Source organism: Peromyscus maniculatus, chromosome 15, assembly GCF_049852395.1.
Source record: "Peromyscus maniculatus bairdii isolate BWxNUB_F1_BW_parent chromosome 15, HU_Pman_BW_mat_3.1, whole genome shotgun sequence".
In the NCBI taxonomy this organism is placed as follows: domain Eukaryota; kingdom Metazoa; phylum Chordata; class Mammalia; order Rodentia; family Cricetidae; genus Peromyscus; species Peromyscus maniculatus.
In genome coordinates this window covers 73,059,159-73,082,292 of record NC_134866.1, presented here as the reverse complement: position 1 = coordinate 73,082,292, position 23,134 = coordinate 73,059,159, and the positions used below count along the sequence as shown (strand labels likewise).

General features: G+C 42.1%; 1 protein-coding gene across 2 annotated transcripts in view; it reads right to left on the bottom strand.

Moving 5' to 3' along the window:
- Ap3b1 (adaptor related protein complex 3 subunit beta 1) overlaps positions 1-23,134 on the bottom strand; it is a 222,839-nt gene that overhangs the window by 118,149 nt on the left and 81,556 nt on the right. For both annotated transcript variants that reach the window (XM_006981765.4, XM_076552077.1), the window contains exons 8-11: positions 7,983-8,135; positions 3,839-3,936; positions 1,770-1,824; positions 1,609-1,680 (exon numbers count right to left, since the gene is read on the bottom strand). In XM_006981765.4, the coding sequence (XP_006981827.1) occupies positions 1,609-1,680; positions 1,770-1,824; positions 3,839-3,936; positions 7,983-8,135 (378 nt within the window). The remainder of the gene's footprint in view (positions 1-1,608; positions 1,681-1,769; positions 1,825-3,838; positions 3,937-7,982; positions 8,136-23,134) is intronic.

Here is a 23,134-nt window from a genome sequence, read left to right as displayed (position 1 = left end):
TTTTTTAGTGCAAGGGAGAGTCAAAGTCTCAGGCAGGCTTCAAACTTACTGTGTAACTAATGACCCAGTATCACTGTCTCTCCCTCTCAAGTCTGGCATTACAAGCCAGCACTAACACATGGGGTAGTTATTTTAAAATTCTTTAAAATTTAAAAAACATTATTTTGTCAGTACTGGGAACTAACCTAGGTCTTTGAGCATGCTAATCAAACACCCTACCACTGAAACAAATGACACCAGTCTTTGTTCAGACAACTTTTAAAAAATAGCCTCAAACCCACTTTTTAAATCTATATGTATAGCACACAGAAGTGTTTTTCACTAAAATACATAGGACAGCGCTGCCAAACTGCTGTAAAACCCCAAAATCCTGCTGCCTAAAAATAAAGACAGGTTTGGTGGAATGAGACAAATCAGAACAATCAGGAAATTAACATCAAGGTTTTGTTTCCACACAACTGTTTTATATGTTTATGGTTCACTATCTACCTCAATAGTAAGTAAACAAAAAGATCCAACTCAATATCAAATAAAGCATTTTGTTCCTCCCTTTGCTGTAAAAATACCCAGTCGTTCCGCTCACAGTGATGACTTGTAATGTTTCATAATTATAAAGCAGGACTCTGTTGTTGATGTTAAAAATATCATACTGTTTGTGTTTCCCCAATTTTCTTGTGAGTAAACCCAATTTCCAAGAGAATAACACTGTCTCAGTATTTAAAGAACGTCTATTCTTTCTCCATTAGTTTTTGATGTGCTGATAGAGCACACAGCATGCAGAAATGTTCCCATGCCTGAGCGTGTTTCTAGGCACATCTTGCTCTAAGGCCACGCTGTCGCCACCACATTCTGTAGCCCTCAGCACTCTACATTTTCATGTCGCTGTGGTGGCAAATCTACTTAGGCTACCCACGCCTCTACAACACCCACACACCCCACCAACCACAAAAACGTTCACCAAAAAGTGACTTTAAGTCCTTCCAAATATCATTTTCCACAACAGAATCAGCCCCATCTTTTTATTTAGTATAGGACTTAAATCTCCATTGTCTGTTTAAAGCACAAAGTACTAAATTTATTTATACATATATACCTGTCTCTTTCAGCATGTTAAGTTATCTGAGATATGGGCAACTAACACATCTGAAAGTAACAAAATAACCAGCACATAACAATACAGGCAAAGTATGAAGGACAATTTTCAAATACATTAAAAAAGAAGAAGACTATAATTTACAGAGTTGGGGAAATAGCTCAGTTGGCAAAATGCAAACACAAGGACTTGAATTGATCCCTATCCACATACAAAGTGTTGGACATGTGGCATGCACTTCTTAGAGCTGGGGACAGAGGCAGGATTCCTGGCATTCACTTGACAGCCTTCCTTGTCTAGCTGGGATTTCCAGGCCACTGAGAGAGTTTGTCTCCAAAAAAAAAAAAAAAAAACAAACAAACAAAACTGGCACCGGGGGAACACCACCCAAAATTGTTCTCTGGCTTCTGCACGCACACACGCACACACAAAAGACCATATTTTACAGATGTCAGAAGCTACTGCAATATCTCTTCAAAGTATACTGCTAGAGAACCTGTATGAAACATACAAACCTTCAGAGTCTTGATCATAGTTGGATCAGTGGACCTGACATAGAAACTCTTCAGGTAAGGTTCAAACATACCCTAGGTCAACAAAAAGAAATATGTAAGTACATTTGTCATAGCAGTATGCTTGTTCGCGTCTTTGAATTAAATGCTCACAATATACATACCTTTCTCTGAATTGACATGGTTGCAATATTCTGTAAGACAATATACTGCACCTCCCTAGAAGTTAAAAGAAATTTCAGTAGGTACATCCAATGAAACATCTTTGAAAAAATAATACATTGAAGATAATCTATAAGAAAACTCAGTGTGAACAAATTCTTAAATACAATATTCTAAGTTTTTAATACATATAAGGCATTTATATCTTCTTTCCAATGCATTTTTCCTCTGGATATACCTATATAAGAAGTTATGTGTGGTAGGTATATCATGAGATAGAGTTAGAACTAATTTTTGTGATGCTGCACCTCTAAACTCAAGGCCAATACTGCTGCTTTGCACACATGAAGGAAAGGTGATCACAGTGCTAACTCAAATCCTTACCAGAGGCTCTACAGTGTCACTCAATCCTAGGTCAAAACCAAGGCCCATTATGCTATCCCTAAGTCCTAATATCTACCAAAGGCACAGAATCTGATATTAAATTCACATTAATCTGGTAAGGACCTTATATGAAAGAACCATTCCAGATCGTACTAGTACCCTTTGAACTATCCACTGAAAAGAAACATTACTGCGCTGGGAACAAAAAAAACGGGTAGAGATCAAGTGAAGGAGAGCAGCACTGAATGAAACCGCTTCTGATTTGTTTCTCAGACAGCAGTCGATGAGCAAGGGCTGGGACGGTGGACCCCTAGGAGTGAGGGACAGATCAGCACACACCTTCCCACCCCAGTTCATGCAGGTGTGCTCTAAAGGAAAGAAAACAATTCAAAAGAACAGCTAGCACCGTGAAAGGTCTAGGGCACACTGACCAACAGAACACTGGATGACGTTTTTAAACATAAAAAGCCTAATGCTAACTTTAAAACTCTAATGAAAGAACTCATCCTATCCTGACAACTCTTTTTAAGTTTTGTTGTCTGTCTGTTTGAGATTGCTGATCTGAACTACTGAATGATACGAGGGGAAGTTTTAGAAGGTGGCATGTTCTAGCTACCATACAGGAAACGAAAGAGCACGGGGCGTATTAAAGGAGCCATTATTCTCTAGTAGCTGCTCTTGGGGGCGAAGGAGAGGATTTAGCAGACAGCAAGGCTTGCTGTGCACCATGGAGACCGTTCACACCTAGCCCCTTTGCTGAGAGGGACGCCGGGAGCCCGTAATTCCAAGGCCGTGAGGGGAAGGCAGCAGGCTCCCCAGAGCTTGCGGCCCCAGCCTGCCAGTGAGTAAGAGACCTTGTGTCAGGGGGATCTGGCATAAGGTCAGAGCAGAATACCAGACATCCTTCTCTGGTCTCCATATGCCCCAGGAACACACACGGGCACCTAAATCACACACACTTACAGCCCTCTAACACACACACATACACATACACACACACACAAAATCAAAACAACAAAAATACATAGTTCTTTTTAAAACTGAAGAAACTAGCGATTGAACATTCCAATTTTATATGAAGCAGGGCTCCGCCACAGGCAACATGACATGGGCTCTGTATTATTCTAAGAAAATGATTCTTAACCTGTGGGTCGTGACCCCTCTGAGGGCCAAACAACCCTTTCAGAGGGGTCACCTAAGACCATTGGAAAACATAGATATTTACACTGTGATTCATAACAGTAGCAAAATTACTGTTATGAAGTAGTAACAAAGGTAATTTTATGGCTGGGGATGACCACTTGAGGAGGAACTGTATTAAAGGATTGAGCGTTGGGAAGGTTGGGAACCACTGCTCTAAGGTCAGATTTAACACACTGATCAAAGCTAGCTGAGAAAACTTCAGTAGAGGTTTCAGTGATTTCAGAATAACTAAAACTTCAAAACAGCAAGACTGCCATCCCCAACAAAGGAAAAGCACGCTCTATGTCACAACATAATTTAATCTCTCTGGACTTGAAGCTAAAAAACTTCCATTTTTTTTTTCATTAAGATGATATCATTTTATAATAACCCATTAAGTATGAGACCTTTTTATGAAGTAGTCAATTATATATCGCAGGCTCAGAAGACGGACTGCTTCTGAGAGAATACAAAAGAAAAGAGCACATGGAAAACCACGACCTACCTATTACTACGCAGTAAGCGCACCAGGGATTTAGAAATAACGCCAGCCTCTGACTTGGGTGAAATGTGCCAGTACAGCTGAGCAACAGCCATAACCACCTGCAGGAAGAGACGCAAGAGCACAGTGAGCATCTAAGCGACAGAATGCATCCTCACACTGCGCTTGTTTCCGCTGAACACCGTCAGAATGCCTATGAAGGGAAATCCAATGTCCGGGCCTTTGTAGGGGTGGAAGTCGCTTTCCCCAAATACTTCCTATCTTCAAAAATTGCCTGTATTTGAGAGCAGAATGTCATTAAGGATGTGAGAGGTGTCAGACATGACCATTTTGAGTAGAAGGGGCCCCCAATTTGGTATGTATCCTTACAAGAACCAGAAAAAAGGCAATGTCGCAGAGAAGCGAGCAACTCATCTGCAAGCCAAGAAATGCAAAGATTCCCCCGCAACCACCTTCAGAAGAGGAAAGAGACGGCGTCTCCCCCAGATCCTCCAGAGAGAGGGGTTGAGCCTATTTACACCTGACTTCAGGCTCCCGGCTGTCTGGAATGTAATAAACCCCGGTCCTTTTCTTCCACCTAGATTGTGGCAATCTGTACAGCAGAGACAGGAAACTAACACATCCTGGGAAAAACAAATGACGTAAATGAACTAACTGCCCATGGTGACAACAGCACTGGGGGAAACCAAAAACAAAAAGCCCTGCATGCTCTCCACCTGAGTGCTGCTGCTCGGTCTAAAGAGAGGCAAGCCCGACTTCGAAACCATGCCAGACCCTGCGGGGTGGGGGCATAGCAGCGACAAGTTGTCTGAAATAGAGGGAAGTGATTCAAAATGTAATAACAACAAGGTATTTGCAGCACTCTGACTTTTTAAGAGAGCAGCTTTGAAGCTAGTCCCACAGCCGTCCAGAGCCATGGTAAGGGGAACAGACTGTTCTCGAAACAAATCGGTACCATGTTTCTCTCACATGCCTCTACATTCAGATTCAAGAAGAGACTCCTCACCACTGAAGTAGTTGATTAGCATGTGGACTGCTGAGACATCGAGGAATGGTTCAGAAGACAAATAAACGCTAAGTTAGTTCTGCTCCGTCCCCCAGGTTCAGAACAATACAGGGCAAGAGTTTCAGGCATGTCTACACGGCACTCCACACACTAAGGTGCTTGAGCTAAAGACATGCTTTTTTTTTTTTTTCCCCGAGACAGGGTTTCTCTGTGTAGCTTTGCGCCTTTCCTGGAACTCACTTGGTAGCCCAGGCTGGCCTCAAACTCACAGAGATCCGCCTGCCTCTGCCTCCCAAGTGCTGGGATTAAAGGCGTGAGCCACCACCGCCTGGCTGCTAAAGACATTCTTTATAAACAAAAGTCATCTTAAAAAAAAAAAAGTTATGGGGTCCTGAATATACTGTTCTTTGTAATATTAAAAAATAATAAGTTGGCTTTATGGCTTTCAGATAGAACCTGGGAATTCTAGAACAATAATATTTCATTTCCTCACTTGCACTGATAAAGTGCAACACACGGAAACCCATATACAAGAAGGAAAACTGTATTTTCTATGTGTCAAGACACAGCTTTCACTTGGTGTGACATCTTTTGAATATATTAGTCAAGTTGATCCCAAATCCGAAAGAACTAAATGACCTCTACCTCCCTTTTGCCTCATTATCTATAAAAAACAACAGCTTAAGGTTTCCTCAACACCACATCTGAAACCTGAAGGCCAAGTTGTAAAAAGCCACTAGGGAAATTCTCACCACTCCAAAATCCAGACTGGCTAAAAGAACTCAGTCAACAGGCCTTCTCCAGTGCACGACACTTGCTCCTAACCAAAGCATCCCATACCTCGCGCTCTTCTTAACCCTGACCCATCAAGCTTTCTGAAAACATTCCCAAAATTCCCTTTCAAACTTCAGAACAAATGTGTGTTCCTTTGTTTTGTTGTTGTTGTTTGAGACAGAGTTTCTCTGTGTAGCCTTGGCTGTCCTGGAATTCTCTATGTAGACCAGCCTGGCCTTGAACTCACAAAGTGCTGGGGTTAAAGGAATGCGCCGCCGCCGCCGCCACCACCACCACCACCACCCAGCTATGTTTCTTTGTTTTGAGACAGGGTCTCCCTATGTAGTTTCAGCTGGCCTAAAACTCCCTATGGAGTCCACTCTGGCTTCTAACTCACAGAGAGCCACCTGCCTCCACCTCCTAAGTGCTAGGACTGAAGCTATAAGCAACTACACCTGGCAAAAATAATACTGTTGTTTTTTAATCTTTGTAATTCTTCAAAGGTCAGGCTTCATTTAAATTTACACAAAGCAAGGTAACACAACACACTCAGAACCATGGCAGCCTATTCGGTGCACTGGCAAAAAAGCAGGGACCCCAGATCAGCACAGGAACAACCAAGTGCCCTAGGACTCAATACCTGCATTGTCAGCAAGCATCTGAATCTGAAAACCAACTCCCAGGACAAAATGAAGCTAACAGGGAGTGAGTAATGCCTGAGACAGTGAGTGGCAGCTCCTAAGAAGACTAGGCACACTAAACCACAAGCATGTATGAACAGTATCAATGAATTCATGTTTTTCTATGACTGGGCTTTTGAATGATGACTTGGAAGCACATTATTAGTAGTAACATAAAAACTTCTGCTAACTGCTAAGTACACAAACTTCTAAAGGCTAAATTCTCAACAAGTGCAGAAAAGAAAGGAGTCGGTGTAGTTCCTTATATTTGAAGAAAATAATTCATTATTTTCTTAATTAAAACAAATTTGGGTATATGTTTAACTTCAACCTGTCTAGCCTTTAACTGTAACAGCCAGCAGAAAACACAGGGTAAAAAACAATGAATTCAATCATACTTAAAGGCAGTGGCCATGGGCTGGAGCAATGGCTCAGTGGTTAAGAACACTTATTGGTTTTTTTTTTTTTTTTTTTTTTTTTTTTTGGTTTTTTCGAGACAGGGTTTCTCTGTGTAGCTTTGCGCCTTTTCCTGGAACTCACTTGGTAGCCCAGGCTGGCCTCGAACTCACAAAGATCCGCCTGCCTCTGCCTCCCGAGTGCTGGGATTAAAGGCGTGCGCCACCACCGCCCGGCCACTTATTGGTTTTACAGGGGCTGGTGGTTCACAATCATCTGCAACTCCAGGTCCTGGGGATTTGACAACTTCTTCTCACCTCTGTGGGTGTACAGGTGGTGCACATCATATACACAGAAAACACACACACATAAAATTAAACAACTAAATCTTTAAAAAAAAAATCAGATGAACATTCTGCAAATAATTCTAAAAACTCTATAAAATATAACTTCTTTTTGTTAGCATTAATACATACATACCAGCATTTGTGAATCAGCATTTGTGACTGTATCTATTTATACAGATGAAAAAGATCTGGAATAAATGCACTAAGGCATAAAACTGATTCTTGAATGAGGAGACCAAGATATTATAATGTATTACCTGGTTGTCATGGTCTACATTTCTTAATATGTATTTGTCTGAAGTTTATGGTCATTTAAAACAAAATATATCAAACAAATAAGCAAAAGTCTGTGAGACTCAAACAAAGATGATTTTTAATTACTAACAATTCCAATTAAGCTTATTACCATGGGGCATTTTACCCCAGTGCTGGAGGCCCCAGACAGAGAAGACATGCGCCCCATCACCGAGCTACATTCCTAGCCAATGTTATGATATAGTCTCTTAAGAACTTCATCAGGAAGATTTAACATTAGGGAAAACCATCCTATCTGCTATTCTCAGCTATGACAACAAACCTGACAGAAACACCTACATCCTTACACAAGGCCCAATACAAATCAATCAATTCCCAAACAAAGTGAGCTTGTGTCTTTAAACAAGCCAGTTAACACAACCAGAAAAAAGCAGATGAATCCATTGGACTATCAAGGTAGGCATGCTCATCAAACCCTGATTTTCCATGTCTAGAGACAAAGAAAGCTAAAAAACATTTAGAATACAGATTTGGGCCTCTAGAGCTTTATGTTATATCTCACACCTTCCCAGGTACCCATCACATGTGTCTGTTGTAAGAACAGTCACGTGCCCAGTACTGACAGCACACACTCTCAATTGTTTGTTCTTTTCAATCTGTAAAACAGTTCTTTCCTAGTCTCAACATACCGCTGCATTCCTGCTCTGAAGCAAAGGCTTTGTGTTTCTAATTAAGAGTCTATGGTCTGGATCCATAATATACGGCCTCTTCTTGTCACTCTTTTCCTTCTCTTCATCATCGGATTCATAGAAATTCTTCTCGTTGTCTTCTAGACCATCATCCTGTGAAGAAAACAATCCAATCTCAAGATCAGGTCAGACTGAACAGCCAAAACATTACACCGCCAAGGAAACTTTTCCTGTGAAAACATCTACAGAAAGAGGCTGGAGAGACGGCTCAGTTCACAAAGTGCCTGTCTTGTAAGCATAAGGGCCATCTCCAGCATCCAGAGAAGAAGCTGGACAGGATGGCACGCACTTGTAATCCCAGCACTAGAGAGACACAGTCATCCCTGGGGCTCACTAGAAAGCCAGACATGGAAGACGTTTTCAAAAAAAGAATGTGGCCATCTCCTAAAGAATGCTACTGTAGGTTGACTTCTTTGCACATACACAAATAAAATTTTAAAACAATAATAATAATTTACTGCAGAATTCTACTATTGAGGCAATTTAAAACATTGTACAATCAACATGGAAAGGTTGGCTTTTCTCATTATGATAATACTGCTATTAATTCATAGCCAATCTCTACAAAAATTCTGATAGTTGCTAAAAGAGAAGAAATGATGATTAGATTTTAATAAGACAAATATAAGAATAACTGAAAGCTAGGAGCTACTTGCACAACTTAGATCAAGAGTAAGAAAAGGGAGGAGAGTTGTGAACTGATAGAGAAGTTTGACTGCTAAGAACTGGTCAGCAAGGTCCTTAGTAAGTCGAGAGAAAGGCTCAAAGCTTCTGTTTGCCAGCAGACACTTGGTCCCACACACAGACAAGCATACATGTACACAGTAATATGCATATACTTTCAAGTACAATTTTTAAGTCACATTTTTTATCAAGAAATATGTATTACCTCCCTCATCACCAGTTTGTTTTTACATTTCTACTTTAGTTATAAGATCCAAAAATACAGTGTAGAAGATTCCAGAAATAAAAAAATTCTCAAGTTTTGAATTATGAAGTACTGTCAGTAGCAATGTGTGGTTTCACACGTGCACTGCTGGGGAGTGGGGGTAGGGGTGGGGTGGAGGAGGTTGTCAGTCTCGGAACAAATCCCTGGCAGGTGAGGTGAGGCTCCTCAATAACAAGGGCACATGGGATAGAGGGATGAATCACATCCCAGGTTGGAACAGAAGTAAACAACATGCAGCTTGAATCCCAAACTTTAACAATAAATAATTTGACTGAATATAAATAAATATATCAATTAAAAGACCAGTCCAGCAAAGTAGATTAAAACACATAACCCAACTGTATGCTGCCTACAAGAAACACACTCCACACTAAAGGCACAGGTGAACTGAAACTCTAAGAGGCTAGGAAACGAATGTAACAGTGTCAGACAAGAGGGGCAGCTGTAACTGCATCGCCCTCACACAGTCACTTTGGAGCAAGCAAACTGCTACAGGAAGACACTATACATCTTAAGTTATCTCTAGGGAGCCCAAACTGGCCTTAAACTTAAATTCCTCCTGGCTCAGTCTCCTGATTGTTCCGTATGTAACATTCTTGAAATTATGAAATTATAGAAATGGAGAAAAACTAATGGTTACAGAGTTTTGGGAGTGGGGCAGTTGATATACTAAGCACTACAAACATTACCAGATAATGGAATTTCTGAAACTCCTGATTATTTCATCATCCTGATCATACTACTAACATACAGTTTTGCAAATAGTTACTGTTGATGAAACTAGGTGAAGGGACATCAGATCTCTTGAAATTCTTTTCTTTTTTAAGATTTATTTTCATTTTATGCATATTGGAGTTCTGTGTGCATGTATGTCTGTACAGGTGCCAGATTCCCTGGAATTGGAGCTATAGACAGCTGTAAGCTGCCATGAGGGTGCTGGGAATTGAACCCAGGTTCTCTGAAAGATCAGCCAGTGCTCTTAACCGCTGAGCCATCTCTCCAGCCCCCTAAATTAATTCTTACAAACTGCATGTTAAGTTTCAATTCTTAAAATAAAAATTTAAATAATTAAAATTAAGGGGATAAAAGCACTAATTCACTTAAAAGCGATTTCTGTATGTTACATTGCAACAATAAATGAAATCCTCAAAAAAGCTAACATTACTTAATAAAACATTTTTTCCTTGCAAGAGCTTCCACAAGAAGACATAGTCTTTAATTTTGCACGAATATTGGAAAAACACTTTTCTTCAAAAGTTAAGTTTTAGGGTTTATAACAACAGCAGCTCAAGGGTTGTTAAATCTAAAAAAAAAAAAAAGAATTATAGAAATTATCTAAACATGGGGCTAGTGAGATGGATCCAAGGTTAAGAGTGTTTATTCCAGTTCAGTTCCCAACACTGAAGGCAGGCAATGCACAACCACCTGCAACTCCAGCTCCAGGATATCTAATGCCTTGTTCTGACCACATGAGCATTTGCACACATGTATACATACCCACACATGGACACACATACATAAATCAAGAATAAATCTTTAAAGAATGAAAGGAAGAAGGAACTGAGAGAGGTTGGAGCTGAAGCTCAGTTGGCTGGAGGGCTTGCCTAGCATGTGGGTTGGACACTACCACCACATAAATTGGATCTGCTGGTCTGCCACCAGAATCCCAGCACTTGGGAGGTAGAGGCAGGAGGACTCAAGTCACCCTCACCTACTCAATGAGTTTGAGGTCAGACTGGGTTACCTGAAAACTCTATCTGAAAAAACAAACAAGCAACAGAAATAACATACTGAACCCGAGAAAATTCACCCAACTTCTACTCATTGAAAACAAAAGTTTTTAAAAATAATATAATATCCACCTTCAAAACTAAGCTAGAAATCTAGGTACTACGGTACAAGCATCTAAAGTTCTCTGAGGAACACTGGATTGAAAGTTCCAGGCAAGCTTGGGTCTACACAGGGAGACTAGATCTAAGGCAAAATTAATTGATTAATTAGCTAATTAATCAATTAGATTTAAACTAGAACTTATTAGCTTCACTTAAACTGCTCTCTTGGAGTGTTTACAGAGAACTACAGTGAGAGAGATACACTCTCATAGCAAGGTCAGGGCTGGCTGCTCCTCTACTGAGCTCCAGGCCAAGTGACTCCAGCACAGGCATCAGGAAACCAGGAAATGCTATGTAAATAATCAAGGGTGAAGCACTCAATTACTACAGTTCAATTATTATGGCTGGACTATAAGCACTGGCTGAAAACCTTCAATCAAAATTAATCAAAGATGTTTAGACTCTACCTGAAAATAATACATAAATAAAAAAGCCTTTTTAAACTTTAACTAGCAATAAAATCCTGAAATGCTCATAAATGTTGCTTTTAATAAGCAATTATTTGTTCTGTTTCTTCATTATTAATATTTTTATTAGAGTTTGATTACATCATTTTAATGGAGAACGTATTTTTAACACAAATTTTAGTCAAAAAAAAAAAAAAAAAACCTGTTAAGGATTGTGGTAGTAACTTTAGTCAAAAGATTTCAAGGGAGTAATTTTCTTTCATTACTATTTTCCCACACAAGAGTCAAAGATGTTATATAGTTATGTAAAATTTTTCTAGAAATTCTTATTATATTAATTCTTACAATTTCCTAACATAGATGGGAGAACTTGAAATAACATTTATATGTGGCCCAGAGAAGCCAAAAAGTTAAATATCTCTACTCTAAAGTTTTAATAAGGGACAATGAGATTAAAACATGCTGCCTGTAGATAAAACATCGGCCACCAATTCTTTAATAAAGACATAGTCACTCCAAAAATTCTATTGTAGGTTTTTACAAAATTTCATTTGGTTCTTTCTTTTCTCTTCCTTTCTTCTTTTGGAGACAGAGACATTCCGAGTATCTCAGACTGACCAAACCCGGCAGTCCTGCTTCGGGTCCCGGAGAGCTGGGATTACAATGTGGACCACCATGCCTAGTTCTCAGAACATTTGCATCTGGTTGCATGTATCTGTCTGTACCAACTACTTACAGCTCTCTGCTGCATCCAAATGGTGGGAGAGGGGACCAGAGAAATGAAAAGGTCGATGTCATGAAGCTCATTATGTGAACACAACAAGGCAGGAACCAATCACCAGTAACAGGCTTAAATCTGAATGGACTGTGGATGTGTTTTCTGAGATTAACTAGAGAAGAGACAGTGGCCCCAACAAAATGGATGCCAAATACACACGGCAGCATGGCGTACAAGGAAGGACAGGTCCAGTGTCAGTGCTGGTGCATTACTGACCTCTCTACACTGGGCCAGCATGGTGTACAAGGAAGACAGGGCTAATGTCAGTGCTGGTGCATTATCAACCTCACAGTGTTATCACTACTGTAAACTTGAAGGAGATGTGCATTATAAAACATCCATGGAGAGTAAGTTCATTACTGAAGCTGACCCACATGGTCAGTCTCCAGTACAATTTCAACACTGAGAGGATGCCCACCTATGACCCAAGAAGCAGAGATTCCCGTGTCCAGAACTGTGAAGAAGATATGCTTCTTGTGGACAGCACCCAGTATAGAGTGCATCTGTTAGAGTAGCCTGCATTCAACAGACCATAAAATAAATACAGTTCATATGCATGCTCAAGGAACAATTTTATAGAAACATCAGATTTAATGTTTATGTCAGTTTTATATAAAGGGCAATAATTTTGGCAATTACAGAGTTAATTAAATTTGTCAATCTTTTAAAAAAATTCAACTTGACTGACTATACTTTGTGACAGCGTTGACCCATCAAATAGGGGAAGATTCCTGCTGTCTTAAAGATAATAAATAACATACTTAACTGAGTAAGTGGAGGTTCAAAGTTGCTACACTTTTGACACCACTGAATAGTTGGAAGATAGTCGTTCTTTGTTAAAAGTTATGTGAGTGGAATGACTCTTACTTTTTCCATATCCAGGAACAGAAAAGCTATTTAAACAAGCTATATTAAGAAAGATAAGTGGTCTGTCTGCTTAAGAGTAAAAGCAAATGAGTTTGAAAGACCTTGAAATGAACTTCATGAAAAGGAATTGTCAAATGTTCTACTTAGGATATTATCATTTTCATAAACATAAAAGATAAACCAATTCTAACATACCTCCACTCATACTGAAAGGCACCCTGTCATAAATGTTCTGATTTTAGTAGAACTCCTTCATTTCCAGAGCTTCCTCTAGAGGACGGAGGACAGTCCTGATCTGAAGAGTGAAATCAGGCAGCTCCACTGTATGCATGCATCTGTGTAGTACTAAGCAGAAAGGTTTCTCCCACACACCCCAGATAGCTGTGATGGAAGCCTTTCAATACTATCCCACACATGAAACCCTTGTCAGAGTACACTGTGCACATCACTGCAGTCACATTCCTACTTTAGTTTCTCAGTCTAGAGATGAAAGGTGTAACAAAAGAAAAAGAAAAAGAACTAAGTTATACATTTCCATGTCAGGGGCAGGGAAGGAGAAACAAGTTTAGAGGTGCTTGCACCAAAGACATTTGCACACATTCAATTAGTGGGCTACAGAGATGGCTCCATGGTAAACGCTTATTGCTCAACCACGAGGACCTGAGTCTGGATCCCCACAGCCCACACAGAGGCTGGATGTGGTGATGCATGCCGGTAACACCAACACCGGAGGAAAAGACAACAGATCTCCAGGGCTCACGGCCGGCCGCCTGTCCGGTCACAAGAGCACACTTTACAAAGGTACGGCGGGGCTGTAGGGGCGGCCCAGATGTGAAGAGCACAAACTGCTCTGGAAGAGGAGCCAGGTTTGCTTCCTAGCACCCAAGTGGCGGTTCACAACTGCCTGTAGCTGTTTCCACAGATCCAATCCCCTCTTCTGGCCTCTGAAGGCACTGCACAAGCACGGTACACATGTACGTACGTGTACACACACACACACACACACACACACACACACACACACACGAAACACTCATTTTTATAATGTGATGGTTTGAAAGAAAATGGCCCCCAAAGGGAGAGACACTATTAGGCCTTGTTGGAGGAAGTATCACTATGGGAGTGGGCTTTGAGGTCTCCGTGCTCAAGCTATGCTAAAGGTCATAGTTCACTTCCTATGGCCTATGGATCAAGGTGTAGAACCCTCGGCTCCTTCTCCAGCACCATGTCTGCCTGCATGCAGCCATGTCCCGCCATGATGATAATGGACTGAACCTCTGAAACTATAAGCCACCATGTTAAATGTTTTCCTTTATATGCATTGTCATGGCCATGGTAGTAGAAACCCTAAGACATATAAGTAAAGTGAAAAGGTAATTGATGAAAAATAAACATTCTAACATCAAACTCTTGCCTCGACACGCACCCCATGGGAGAGTATACTTGCACACACATGTGTACACATGCAAAAATGTTTAAAAGATTCAAGTAATATACATGTTTCTATTGAGAGAGTTTGGCTTTCTATTGAGTTGTTGTTTGAATGAGAATGGTCCCCACAGGCTCATATATTTAAATGTTTGGTCCTTACTCAGTTGAATTGTCCTGGGAAGGATTAGGAGGCATGGCCTTCTTAGAGGACACAAGTCACTGGGGGTGAGCCTTCAGGTTTCCTAAGCCCACACCATTCAGTGTGCTCTCTCTGCCTCATGCCTGTGGATCAGATGGAAGCTCTCAGCTACTGTTCCAGCGCCATGTCTGCCTGCTGCCATGCTGCCCAGAATGATGGTCAGGGACTCACCCTCTGAAACAGTTAGCAAGCCCCCAATGAAATGCTTTCTTTTGTAAGTTGCCTTGGTTCTCTTCACAGACACAGAAAAGTATCTAAGACTGAGGGGAGGGAGCACACAGGAAGCAAGGGAGGGAGAGGGTATGAAACTCTCAGACACAGACACAGAGAAACTTGGTTTAATCTTCTCATCTCATTTGAAAGTGGGGAACAACTGGGATTAAGGAAAGCTTTGTGGTTTCTAGAAAGAATTGTAACAACCCTGAGTAAAGGTAGATGTAATAGCATGACAGAGAATAGCACAGCAACCTGAAAGTGCTGTGGGGTACACAGGACCAAAAACTCCACAGGCCAAGGAACTGGGGGCTGGGTGATGCACTAAGGCCTAAGTGAATCCCCCTCCCCTTCCTCATCTCTGTCTCTCTCTCTGTGTCTCTCTCTTCACACACACACACATTCATTCTCTCTCTCTCTCTCTCTCTCTCTCTCTCTCTCTCTCTCTCTCTCACACACACACACACACACACACACACACACACACACACACACACACACACAATCCCCTCCAGGGACCAACCAGAAATCAGGGGAGAAAAGAATATGAGTCAGGTGATGAGAAGGAATGACATGAAATGCTGTCTTCCGTGACATATAGTGGTAGGTACCTGCAAAAGATCATCAACCTTGCATCATGGAGATGCTGCCACGGGTCCCCACACCCTCCGAGGAAATAAAGGCAGTTATGGGTACTGGGGGTCAGGTGGGGACAGTCAAATTCCTTGATGGGATAGCCTCTGGTAATCAGCCTCCATTCTTAAATAACCTAATATCCATGACATGCAGCAGACCTAATGAAATGCAGTAAGGCACACAAGAAAACACATGAAAGTACACGCAGTGCTATGGGGGAAAGAATGGGTTCAGTGGAGGAGGGGGGATAAGGTGAAGAGAAATAAGACCAAAGCACATTACTGCTGTTCGTTTTAACTCTTTTGGGGGGCCCGCCACCCAGCTCCCAAATAAATCCACACACAAAGGCACAGTCTTAGTTATGAATGCCCGCCCTGGCTTGGCTTAGTTTCTTGCCAGTTTTCCTTAAATTGTCCTATCGTTTGCCTCTGGGCTTTTCCCAGTCTCTTACTTCTGCAAATCTTACTCTTACTCCGTGGCTGGCTGTGTAGCTGGGCAGCTGACCCATGGGTCCTCCTCCTTCTCTGGCTACTTCCTCTTCTCTCTCTCCTCCCAGATTTCTCCCTCTATACATTCTCTCTGCCTGCCAGCCCCGCCTATCCTTTCTCCTGCCTCGCTATTGGCCATTCAGCTCTTTATTAGATCATCAGGTGTTTTAGACAGGCACAGTAACACAGCTTCACAGAGTTAAACAAATGCAATGTAAACAAAAATAACACGCCTTAACATATTCAGCTACACATTGTATGTGTATGAAATTGTGAAAATAATTTTTTAAGTAAAGATGGCCAACAAGCACATGAAAAGATGATCAATACTTTATGGCACTAAGGAAATCAAAAAAAGATGCAACCTGTCCGAGAGGACTTGGTGGAAAGACGGACTAATGCGCAGTCCGGGGGATTCTTCCCGTAGTGTAACTACTGCACATGATAAACACGATGATGCACTTCGGTCAGGATATACCAGAAACCCTCGGGCTTTGGCTGGTAATCATGTTAACATAGGTTCCCAGCCTTAAAGGTACAGATACATGTGTGAGAGCTAAGGGCATAAAGAAAATCCCATCACTTTCAACTCATCTGACTGTAAACTAGTGACTACTCATTTTTAAAACATAGGTTTTAAAAATGAAAACAAAACCAGTGAGTTAGAATATCTTATCTGTAGAATGTGAAAATAGGTTCTCTCTACTCAACCATACCAAAGTAATGCTAATGAAAACAAACAAAAAAAAATCAATATAGCTTCACTTTGCTCCAGAACACTCACTTCAGAAGACACACACATATTACACTGAATGTTTCTTGAAGGCAAAACCACAAACACTGTGTTAGTGTGCAGGTGTACTTGGAAGAGGCACAGTCAATGTGCCCTCATGCACTGTAGTATGGAAACCATGATGTGGGAAAGCAGACTTACATGGTATTATGTTCTTTCTACAAACCCTGTACCTGGAGCTCCAAACACAAGCGCTCACAGACACCGAGGAGAATCCTTGCTTTACAGGGATGTAAGATGGCAGACAGACAGACAGACAGACATTTCAGAGTCTGGTAAGAAATAAATACAAACCACTATCTCGTTGTCGGTTTCTAAGAGCAACAGAGGGAAAATGTGCAATAGCTGAAAATACAACATTTTATGTCTAAAATTGGATGACAAGAAAATATTTCTGAAAAATGTACTTCCCTACCACGTGAACAGTGACGCCGGGCCGTGTGGGAACAAAGGTAACACGGGCGGCAAGCCTCTCGAGCAGCGGCAGCAGAGTGCTGGCAGGAGTGCGTCCTGTGGTCCTCGGGGCTCAGGTGGCGGGAGGTGAAGCACAGGCCTACCACCTCTCACAGGCAGAAAACAAAGATGCCCGGGACGGGAACGGTCCTGCCTCACAGGTTCAAAGCAAGGGCTGGACTGAACTCAGGACAACTCCGCTTGGGCCTATCATCTATCTCTCCCCTTTACTACTGCGGCACCTGTGACCACAGCAGCCTTTTGAATTCCACAACCACCTTAGGGGCTGTAATAATATATTTAAGACTTACACCCAAATCACACAATCCTTGCAGCCTGCTGGAGGTTTAGATGGAACCTTAAGGCTGACACCCGACCCCTGCAGGGAAGCACCCATGACAGTCCCACGTAATCTGGACACTGCATTGGTCAATCCCAGCTACTGTCTCAAATCACCACACAGTGGTAGCCATTTGGGTCCTGGAGAAGGCCTTCTTCCTGGTTAGCAGACAGCCACCTCACATAATGTAAACACAAGGAAGCAATCTCTTGCACAGCTGCTTATAAGGACACTAACTCCCTCTAAAGCAATGGTTCTCAACCTGTGAGTCACGATTCCTTCAGGGGCTAAACGACCCTTTCACAGGGGTCACCTTTAGATAACCTGTATATCAGATATTTACATTACGATTCATAACAGTAGCAAAACTACAGTTATGAAATAGCAATGATATAATTTTTTGTTTGGGGGTCACCACAGCATGAGGAACTGCATTAAAGGGTCACAGCATTAGGAAAGTTGCTAATTAGGAAGGAACCACTGCTCTAAAGGTACCCTCATGGCTTCACCTAAACCTAATTACCTACAAAAGGCTCTTTCCAAAAACTACTACACAGAGGGTTAAAGTTTCAATGTGGATTCTGGGAAGGCACAAACAGTCTATTACATTCTTGTAGTGATGTACTGATGGGACACCTCTCTGACATTAGGTTAGATACCTCTAACAAAAGCAGAGCGGGTAAGTGATTAGCAGGACTCTAACTACTCAGATAAATTTATTCACTAAAGAAAACACACAGGCAAGGATGAGTACAGTAGGAACACCTTTATAATTTTTTTCTAAAGAAAAAGTGAAATTTCATCCCCCCAAATTCAGTATGCACACGGGTGTGAGCCGCCCACCCCTCCTCCCATGAGAAAACTGCTAAGCTGTTGTTCACTTTGCATGTTTTATACCACAGCCCAGTGAGCGCTCTACCACACAGGTGGGAGTGTGGGTCTGAGGACCATTGAACACCGAATCTCCCCAATACATCACAATTACGGGAACACCTGTGCACACTAACTTTGTGGCGAGCCATTCTGAAACTCAGTGTTCAATTGTCCACAGCACTTCTCATTTCCATGTTTAGCTGTATGTTCAGCTCTAGTATATAAGAAACATACTTTCAGAATGCATCCATTTCCAAACTTTGTTCCTAAGAAATGGAATGGAAGACCGGCATAAAGCATTTTTCAAATTTCCCTGAAATAAAATATGCACATGGCCATGCTGGTCAGGGCGAAGAGGTCCCAAAGCTTGAGGAATAAAGGTAGTCATTATCCTAGCTCCACTGACGGGGCAGGAGAGCTCCCTCTGGCTGAGGAAATGTATTAACAACAGCACTCACGCAATTACAAAGCAGGAAGCCCACGTTAACCCACCCTAAGCAGAGTAATAAGGACTTCTCCCATCTTCTTCACTCGCTCCTCATCCTAGCCCGGGACAGAGAGTCCACTGCAGACAGGGAAGCGAATGTGCATGGGACGGAAACGGATCGATTTAATTTCTCTTCAGAGCATTAAAACAAAGGGATTAAAGCAAGGCTGTTACAATGTATTTGGAAATTCTAGAATGAGAGAGAGGATCAGCAAAGCTCCCCTGCCCCTTGAGATGGGGTCTCACCATGTAGCCCCGGAAGACCTGGAACTTATTTTGTACAGCAGGCTGGCTTTAAACTCCCAGAGATCCATCTGCCTGTCCCCGTCTTCCAAGTGCTGTGGCTAAAGGCTAAGAGACCATGCCGAATCTAAGGCTTCCTTTTCTTAATCACCAAGAATTCCAATACGTACAACAGAACAAGATGCATATGTCCACATGCTTGTGTTCTAAATTAAGAGTAAGGAACCAGGGCTCTGGAAAACTCACATTTCAATTATTTAGAGAGAAAGGGAAAAATAGAATTTTAAAACTCTATATAAACAGGTTAAATTTTATTAAGGGATTATTTAATCTCCATTAATTCCCAAATATTCTCCATCTAAACTGAAGGGCGCACTAGAATCACTAGGAAAAACTGTATAAGTGTGTCGTCTCAAGGCAATCCAAGGACTGGCGCTGGAGAGAGCTCAGTGGTCAAGGGCACTCAGGGATCTTCCAGGACTGGGAAAGATTCCCAGCACTCACGGGGCTCACAACAGCCTGCTATTCCAGTTTCGGGGAATCTGACTCTCTCTTCCGTCACATGCAGGCACCAGGCACACACGTGGTGCACAGACAGACATGCTGGCATGACACCCAAACACAGAAAAGGTAACAAATAAATTAATAATAATAAAAGATAGTGTGACTATAGATGTGTGTTCTGGGGTGTCGCTCTAATTCCAGCACTCAGGAAGCTGAGACAGGAAGAGTCCAAGTTCAAAGACAGCCTGCGCTACAAAGACCCTCTTCTCAAAACAGACAGACAAACAGAAAAGGGGGGAAGAGAGAAAGGAGAGGAGAACACCGTGGAAGGAAAGGAGACCCGGGATGCCTCTGGAGAACAAATGAGAGGTCACACACAACAAAAGCCAGTAATTCCACACCTAGAGAAAGGAAACCAAGTGAGCAGAGAAGACCTGTGGCCCTGGTGGCCCCAGGCAAAGGTGACAGCTAGTGGTCACAAGACCCAGCAAGCCAACTTTTTGACTACCAGAGAGAGAATGGCTATGAGTGTTTAAAGGTGTTTGTAGCACTAACACACACCCAATTATTAAAACTCTGACTGTGTGACTTTCTGGTGAATCTGTATATCACAAAAGCAAAGAAACTGTAATACTCAAAGACAAAGATATACACAGTAAGTGCTTAGGGACACTGTGACCTACTGTCCACATTTACGCTACATGCATCAAGAAACTCAGATGAACATATATGTTCACACCACAATGTTCAGATGAACAGATATGTCCACACCACAATGTACTGGTTTCTCCATCTGGGGGGTTAATTCTGCCAGGCACAGCCTTCTTGGTTGACAGTTTTTCTTCCTCCAACATTTCACATCTGTTGCTTCAAAAGCTGTGAGTAATGGCATACACTTTAATCCCAGCACTTTTAAGTCAGAGGTAAGTAGATCATTTTGAGTCTGAGGCCAGCCTGGGCTACAAAGAGTTCCAGGACAGCCAGGGATACACAGAAAGACCCTGCCTCAAAACCAAACCAAAACAAAACAAAGAAAACCACCACCTTCTAGAACCTGTGGTTTCTGATATGAAGGCAACTCATACTACTGAAGAAACCTTGCACACAGTGACTCTCTTCACATCTGACTTTCAACAGAAGATGAACTGTCAATGATGGAGTCTTTCTTACCTAGAACTTGAGTTTCTCCACTAGATCAATGAGTGTCGTTCATCAGGTCCAGAGAACGTCCAGTCACAGTCTCTGCAGACATCCCTTTTAACCCCTTCTCTCTCCTCTTTCCTCTAGGTATCCCATGACGTGGAAAAGCACATCTGAGGGTGGTCCACAAGCTTCTTCGTGATTTTTCCTATTACTCTGCCCGTTTTACTTCGTGCATTTTCTGCTGCTCAGACTAGATCATTTAAACTGACCTGTCTTCTAGTTCATGGATTCCATTTCTGCCTGTTCAGATCTACTGCTGAACCCTGGTATTGAACATTTCATTTTAATTACTCAACTTTTCAGCAGGCTTCTGTTTGGTTCTTTTGCATCTCTCTCCCACTCCATCTGTGCACAACCACATGCATGCGTGTGTGCGTGTGTGCGTGTGTGCGTGTGCGTGTGTGTGTGTGTGTGTGTGTGTGTGCGCGCGCGCGCGCGCGCGCGCGCGCGCGCGCGCGCATGTGCTTGCACACTAGTGCTGATACTCTCTCTATTTGGAGGGACATCATTTTTCTGACTCCATTTACTTGCTTTAGTGTGCTTGTGACTGTCAACTTAAACACGTGGAGACTCAGTACAGCACATACTTCTGTGGTCACAATTCCATGACTCTGCTTTTCTTTTAACGTACCATTCTTCTGTTTCTTTTCATGGTTCCTGATTTTGAGATGAAGATGAGACATTTAGATTATGGTATGGTAACTCTGTAACTGAGATTCTAACCCTTCCCACGTGTTTGCTGTTGCTGGCTGTGTGTTTTGTTTGGAGACGGTCCGAAGTGATTTGGAAAGTCTGTATTCTTTCTCTCTCGGTCACGTGAGTGTTCGCTCTTCTGCTAGCCTTATAATCAGCTAGAGATTTAAGAGACAGTTCCAAGAATTACCAAAGGGAAGAAATTCCAAGTCACTGCAGCCCTGCAGCCTCTGCAACACTTCAATCACTTGTGTCTTAGTCACGCCTTCCTCTTCTGGAGCACTTGCAGGTCACTCCAAACAAAGCTCCGGTTCAGGTCTTTGCGCAGGTCTCATCCTGGATCCCTCACTGTACAGGTGAGGCGGCCTGCCCTCATTCTCGGAAGTGTTCCATCCTCCTGCCTTCTGGGGCCGTCCCTCCTGGGCCGCTGTCACTGAGTGTGGTCCTGTTCAGGACTACAACTGAGACTGAGACTGAGAATTGAGGTAATAATTTAAAATGTGTAAAGCATTCTTTCTTCTTAATTAAATGTTTGAATAGTTGCTGTGAAGCTGGACTTATTTTCTCCATTCAAAAAGTTTATTTTGATTTTTTTAACCTCATCTTACCACACATCTATCTAGAGCAGACCCTGGAGTTCCCTCTCAGCCCCGTTTGCTAATGTCAGATTCCATTTAAAACTGTGTACATAAAACACTGTGGTAAATATGGACTTAAGTCATCTCTCAGAGCCACAATTGATAGTACAGTACAGATCTCCAAAAGGAAATTAAAACATTTATAACAAGAGCATAAAGCACTAAGTAAGGGTACACTAAAGGCACAGAATCTAAGGAAGCTAAAGGAGACCTCGTGAACAGAAACCCCAAAGGATGGAAAGTGGGAGGGTGGGTGGGTGGGGAGCGTGGTGACATGGCTCAGCAGTCAGTGTATACTGCTCTCGAGGAGAATCAGAGCTCAGTTCCCAGAGCCCGATCTGAGAGGCTCACTACCATGCAGAATTCCACCTCTGGGGTACGCAACACCTCTGGCTGCCCAGGCCCCTGCACCCACAAGCTCACACCCCAACACAGACACGTACACAGAATTAAAAATCAAATCAAATCTTTTCTCAACAGAAGAGGGCACTTGTTCCCCAGAACACTTATTTTCATATACTATTAATGGCCTCAAGCACTAGTAAAGGTTGCTTGAACTGTTGTTTTTAAAAGGGAAAGTTTTTAAAACAAATTTTGTAAAATGGAGTGACCCAGCAATTCAGATGAAAACAAGTAAGTACTACCGATTAAGAACTACTAACCTACAATGTAACTTTTTCTCCACAGACCAGATACCTACTTAAGGTATCAAAATACACTGCATTGTAGGACTGGAGGGATGCTCAGTGGTTAGAGCACTCACTGCTCTTGCAGAGGACACAGGCTCAGGACTGGAAGTCCAGGGGATCTGAGGCCCTCTTCTGACCTCTGCAGGGATCAGGCACATTTATAGTGTTCATACATAACACACAGGTCAAACACACACACACAGGTCAAACACACACACACACACACACACACACACACACACACACACAGTAAATAAATCTTTAGAATGCACTGCACTATAGTCAAAGTAAAATAGACATTTCAAAATTTGCAATA